Source organism: Thalassophryne amazonica, chromosome 5 (assembly GCF_902500255.1).
Source record: "Thalassophryne amazonica chromosome 5, fThaAma1.1, whole genome shotgun sequence".
Lineage (NCBI taxonomy): Eukaryota > Metazoa > Chordata > Actinopteri > Batrachoidiformes > Batrachoididae > Thalassophryne > Thalassophryne amazonica.
In genome coordinates, this window is record NC_047107.1 from 77,538,738 (window position 1) to 77,544,699 (window position 5,962).

Here is a 5,962-nt window from a genome sequence, read left to right on the forward strand (position 1 = left end):
GTCTGATGCAGAAGGCAAAGCGCTATATAAATGCAGTTCATTTACCTTATTTATTTATTTGTTTTATGCATGTTATAGGCTTGTGTTTTGCAGCTACAGCCAATAAATCAATTCAAACAGTCAATTAATTTGTGAACAGACTGGTTGTGGAATAGTGAGTAGCCATGTCAGATCATTGTTAAAAAAAGAAAAAAAGTGCTATTTACTTGGCTCATGATGGGTGAACCTGCTTGCTTTTTTTTATCCTCTGTTGGCTGTCGAGAGCAGGATACAGAATTGTATTCAATAGTACATCTATGTGTCACATTTCCTTGTGTGTTACACTTTCTTGTGAACAAAAAAAAAATTATTTTTCACCACACTGATTTTCAGCAGATTTGAACTCAGCATCCTAAACTGGAGTTTCTTGGAAAAGTTACAATCTGAACATGATCGGGTTTCACCCAGAGCCTCTAAGGTCCCCATCCATAGACTGTTTTCAAGGCAAACCTGTACACATGGGCTGTGAAGGGATAGTCACAATTTGCTTAATTGAGTAATGATTTTTAGAATTGCATGAAAGGAGAGGGCAACCTGCATAGAAGATGCATTGATTTTGTTTGTTTGTTTGCTTGTTTTTGTCCTTACTTTTGCAAAACATAAAATCCAACTTCATGCTTGTTATTGTTGCCACCAGAGGTTTAATCTTTGGTGGCCAAGTGGTCTCTGTATTTCTATCTACACAACAAATGTGATTTTGATCAGACTTGGCAGGTGCATTAGTCCTGTTTTAAGAAGTGATCTGATTAAGGTTACCATCAGTTGACAGTCATGTTCATAGGTTCAGGTGAAGTTTTTGGCCCCTTACTAACGTATAGGAAAATAGTTCATTGTATGGACATGCATTCATATATGTTGTTGTTCTTTGCTTGTTAGTGAACTTGGCTGTCAAATTTTCTCTTCATGCCTGATACTCTGAAATATGGGTGTGGCATTTTGTCCACTTTTGACCTAGTTTGTGGCCGTGAAAGGGATGGGTAAACAACTGATTTTTTTAAATGAAGATATGCATTTGTGTATTCTTTTCAGTTTGCAATCAGCTCAAACAGCTCTGTTTTCCCTGCAAGACTTTCTCCCTGCTCTCACACTGACTCTAGCTCTTCAAAGTCAGCACAAACTCTCATATCTCTGTGCTGGGTAGTAAAGGTCAGTGTTATCAATGGGTGCAACTACTAGGAGTGTTTGCCTGAATAAGTCCAGTCGGATGTTTCACATCTGTGCCACTAAAATTATTTTCTCCTATGAAATGTGTAGTGGCTTGGCTTTATGAGTTGTACAAAAATTTTTTTTCAATATTTTAAAATTCAGCTCAATGTGAAAGATGAATAAGGAATCTGCCAGATATGACAATCAACAGTGAACAGACAAGCAAGGGAAGCTTGAATCCTCTTTCAGTTTATTAAGTCTGATAATATCTGCGTTTAAGGTTAATGCATGTCCATCCTCATGCTTGTTTCTCTAACTGTAGAAACTGACTAACACTCGCTGTAGTCTGGTTGTCAGCTAGGTATTCTTGCAGCATCATGTGTGGTAACCACCAAGCTCCCTCATGTGGCTCAAAGGTGTACTATGGATATAAATCTTAAATGAAAGACTATGGAAGATATTCAGCCAATTTATAAAAACCCAAATAAACGTTGGGGGTCATGGCCCAGTCTTTGGGACAGGATGACTTAATTGATTGAACTACTGGGGATAAGCTCCGTGGAAACAGCAAAGAAAACAGGCTGAGATATAACAAAAATGATCCAGTCTGATAATCTATGGTGTGTGTGCAGGTGCAAATCTGTTGTGTGGACCATTTTTTGCTTTGCATTTACCTTGAGTCAAACATGACATTTGTGGTGAAGCTTTGAAACAAGTGAAGTGATCAAAGGTGACTGCTGCACAAGATAACAGCAGAAGTGTTGCATCAGCAGATGAAGTCACTGGAGCTGGTGTGTAAACACGCAGCATCATGTGAGGATCCTCCAAGATAAAGACACCTTGATAAGTTTATGCAGACATGCACTAAAATAGGACTCTTGCACACCGCAAACCTTTGACAATACCGAGTCCACTCTTGTATGGCTTCATCTGATGTCTTACCATGTAAGGATTCGGGGCTTCATGTGCATTGTTGAATATTCAGGAGGTGTTTTGCATTGACATTTGTGGTTGAATATGACTTTTGTTCATATACGTTTACTATGAAGTCTACACAGTGTTTTAGAAATGGAGCCCTTGTCTTTTCTGTGCTGTCTTTTCATGATCTCCTCAGCCTTTAGACTGCTTCTCACCTCTCGCCCAATGACTGCCCCTCCGCCATGGCCCTTAAGTCGAAAAAGTACATTTTGAAAATAGATATTTCTGGTTTTACATGGTCAAACTTTATTTCAACATGCACATTCTACATCCTATTTCATTGTCAGTATTCATTGTATTTTTTTGTTTGTGTTTTACATAAAAATTGATTAACTGAGATATTCTACAGAATTTAGGCAGATGTTACATACTAAAGATACAGCAAAAAACAGTTGATGACCGAAAACAACATAGGAGGCATAAACATACAATCTGTACTAACTATAATACAACTGTATGAATTACAAATTCCATTCCAACCAAAAGCCGAGACGTTAGCATCTGGATCAACTCATTGGTGAGCTCGATGAGAGCTGTGGCTGGTGAGATGCAAGAGCCTGAGGATGACATCACTGGGGTCACTGCCTTCAAACGGACTGGTCTGATCTGTCTCCTCCTCCATCAGACAGGACTGGTCAGTGGTGCAGGTTTCTGTGAAAGACAGGAGGAGTGCTATGTTAGTCATCTGTTATCAGGGTTTGTGACATAGAACCATGGATTGATCAGAATAACAGCTGAAATTGGGCTCTAGTTCTGTAGTACTCATGTAAAGTCACAATATGTCAATCATCTACATCCATCAAACTCAGATTCTGATTCTGATTTGGTATCAGCGAAACACCTGCCTGACCTGCATCACAGCAGAGTCCTGCAGCAGCACAGCGCCCCCCCTCTGATCCACAGGGTCTCGCTCCGGCCTGGCACGGGGTGAGCAGGTAGTTCTCCTCGGTGCAGTGAGCCGCTTCAGGGGAGGCCAGGAGGCATCCGAAGCTCTCGCCGCAGCAGATACTGGGGCCGAAGCAGCGACCTCTGTCCCCGGGGCCGCATGCCATGCACTGGAGGAGGACAATGAAACAGCCACATTTTAGCATGTCGAACAGTGTATTAATTGTGGAATTTCATCTTCCTTCTTTTGCTGTTTTTGTATCATGGATTGGTCTTGGATCCAATTTCATGTTCCTTAGTTGCTTTTTCTGCATCACTGATTTGTCTTCGGTCCACTCACAACTCTCAAAAGATGAAGTACAAATTTGTAGAGTAATTATGTAGAGAGCTTGATCTACAGTGCTCATGCAGCTTCCTGTTTCTGACCAACACTATGAATGTCATAACGAATAAATAGCTGTCGCTGTCCTTGTGACAGCAGATAAATAGTTTATGGGTAAATTTAATAATAGATTATGACAATATAGATTATGCAGACTTGCAGAAGCACACGAGTGTTGAAAAATCTGAAAGTGATACTACAGCACGTTAGACATCACAGTAAAATAGTACGAACATGATAAAACAGAAAATGCAATGACATGCCCGTCAATGAGAATATCCGTAAACCATCACAAACCACATTTACTACAACAGGACAGATGATGAGATTGAAACTGACCGGGTTAAAGAGTTCATGGCCATGAATCCAAAGCAGTCATGATCGAGAGTGAAACGCTTGAAGTGACATATGCTGGGCACCAGATGTCGTGTGTGATACTTAAATTCAAATTAAAGCATTTACAATTAAAACATATTTCATGTCTTATGTGTGTGATTTCAAAAAATTTAGCTGAAAGTGACTCAGATGCAAAAGAGTTTTTACAATGCATATATAATTGCTAGTAGGGGGAGGTGATGGTCTAGTGGTTAAGGTGTTGGGCTTGAGACCAGAAGATCCTGGGTTCAAATCCGGAAAATCACTAAGGGCCCTTGGGCAAGGTCTTTAATCCCCTATTGCTCCCGGTGTGTAGTGAGCACCTTGTATGGCAGCACCCTGACATCGGGGTGAATGTGAGGCATTATTTGTAAAGCGCTTGAGTGTCTGATGCAGATGGAAAAGCGCTATATAAATGCAGTCCATTTACCATTTCCATTTAAGTATCTAAGTGAATCTTGTAAGTCCCTTCGGCTACTCCCTTGTTTGCACTCGGGGTCACCACAGCAAATCCAAAGTGGATCTGCATGTTGAATTGGCATAGGTTTTACACCAGATGCCCTTCCTGACTTCACATTATATGGAGAAATGTGGCAGGGGTGGGATTTGAAACTGGAGCCTTCTGAACTGAAATCAAGCGCATTAACCACTTGGCCACCACCCCCTAGTATCTAAGCGAATCTTAATTATTCTAATTACTTTTAAATCAAAACAGCAAAGACAATAAATGAGGTTTCTGCATCTATATCATATTATACATTCTTTTAAAGGCACACACAAATCTGAGTGCTTAAGACTGCGATATTTGATAAAAAAAAAATCCATTAATTAATTTCTGTATCAAAAATATATACAGTATTTAAGATGCTCCTGACCAAGTATTTTTATAACAAACATGTAATGTAATGGAAACACTGTTTGTATATTAGAATACAAAAGTCTGAAGGCACCCTAGTATTTCTGTATACATGAGATTGTGTATATATGTTTTTAAGTTTTTTCCTTCATAGGGCAACAAAAGGCCAAATTTAAAAATTTCAAATATTTAGGAAACAAAAATTAATAACAATAGTGAAGCTAATCTTTCTGTTTTATAAAAGACAGGAGGGGTCCCAACAAAAATAAGACCCCCCCCCCCCATTCCCCACCGAATATAAAAAAGTGATTTATCTGTAGGTTTATGGTCCAGTGAATGATGGTGATCCAATATGAGAAATATTTAGCATTGTGAACAGTAAAATGGTGCATTATTTTAATCACAAATTATGCACATCAAACTCCCACAAACACTCAAAATTTGCTGTATTATATATATATATATGCTGATGTTACATGTGCCTGAATTAATGTCTGGACAATAGATGGTTTGTGTTGAAGCTCACCTTGCGTAGTGGTGCATCCATGATGGATCTCTTCCCTCCGATGGGGCAGTTCGAAATGTAGCACGCTGAACACATGGAGAGAAGAAACAGAAGGCACACGGGCACGATGGCTCCACTCATCTCTACGAAGAAAAACAGTTGAAAAACAGGAAACCGCTGCAAATACAAGGAAAGAAATGACAACAGAAATATGAGATATGCAGAAAGAAAAACATACTCACTTATTACCTGGCTGTCAAATGTCCAAGATTTTTTTGTTTGAAATGGTCCCAGGTGCTTGTCCAGTTCTTTGTTCTTACTGCTGATGCTGACATGTCTTATATACTTTCAAGGTTTGTTTCATGAGTGACACGGAAATCTAAAAGCCACTTAACAATCCTTAATGAGCCTATTTTAGTTATCACCATCTCTGGGTGATAAGGTTGACTGCTGGGCAGTTGGGGGTCAAAAGGTCGGTCAGTCATGTGGACTGGTTTGCATCTGGTTATTGGGAGTAATTATAGAGGACCCATGATCCGTGACCGTGCATGATACAGAGGATGGTAAAGAGGTCAAGAAGAGGTACGTGAGACAAAATTATTCAACACTGCGCAGCAAGAACCTTAATGGTAGCACAGTATTTTTTTTTTATCTCCTTTTACTCAAAAAGAAGCGATATATTCGAAACAAATTCTTTTTAAAGACAAGATAAGTACAGCCCTGATGTTTTTCTCTAAAGATTTGGTTGCAGAGTCCATGAGAATGTCCCTTACAGAGAAGAACATGCTAAGCTAAC

The 5,962-nt window shown here is 39.5% G+C and overlaps 1 protein-coding gene across 2 annotated transcripts; it reads right to left on the minus strand.

The window, feature by feature from the left end:
* Nucleotides 1–2,392: 2,392 nt before the first annotated feature.
* LOC117510749 (isotocin-neurophysin IT 1-like) lies at nt 2,393–5,563 on the minus strand. Of its 2 annotated transcripts, XM_034170581.1 has the most exons (4): nt 5,409–5,563; nt 5,188–5,309; nt 3,014–3,218; nt 2,675–2,814 (listed from the first exon to the last, which is right to left on the minus strand). In XM_034170581.1, the coding sequence occupies exons 2-4, from the start codon at nt 5,305–5,307 to the stop codon at nt 2,675–2,677; spliced, it is 465 nt and encodes a 154-aa protein (XP_034026472.1). In that variant the 5' UTR covers nt 5,308–5,309; nt 5,409–5,563. The 2 variants fall into 2 exon arrangements, with proteins under 2 accessions (XP_034026473.1, XP_034026472.1); XM_034170582.1 differs by lacking the exon at nt 5,409–5,563 and having other exon boundaries at nt 2,393–2,814.
* Nucleotides 5,564–5,962: the final 399 nt, after the last annotated feature.

What these genes read in the sequence shown, in the direction of transcription:
- LOC117510749 (XM_034170582.1), bottom strand. Translation starts at nt 5,307, where the DNA reads ATGAGTGGAGCCATCGTGCCCGTGTGCCTTCTGTTTCTTCTCTCCATG. An exon ending in TGGATGCACCACTACGCAAG is followed by an intron (nt 3,219 to 5,187) that starts GTGAGCTTCAAC and finishes GTCCTCCTCCAG; the next exon opens with TGCATGGCATGCGGCCCCGG. An exon ending in AGGACTCTGCTGTGATGCAG is followed by an intron (nt 2,815 to 3,013) that starts GTCAGGCAGGTG and finishes TGTCTTTCACAG; the next exon opens with AAACCTGCACCACTGACCAG.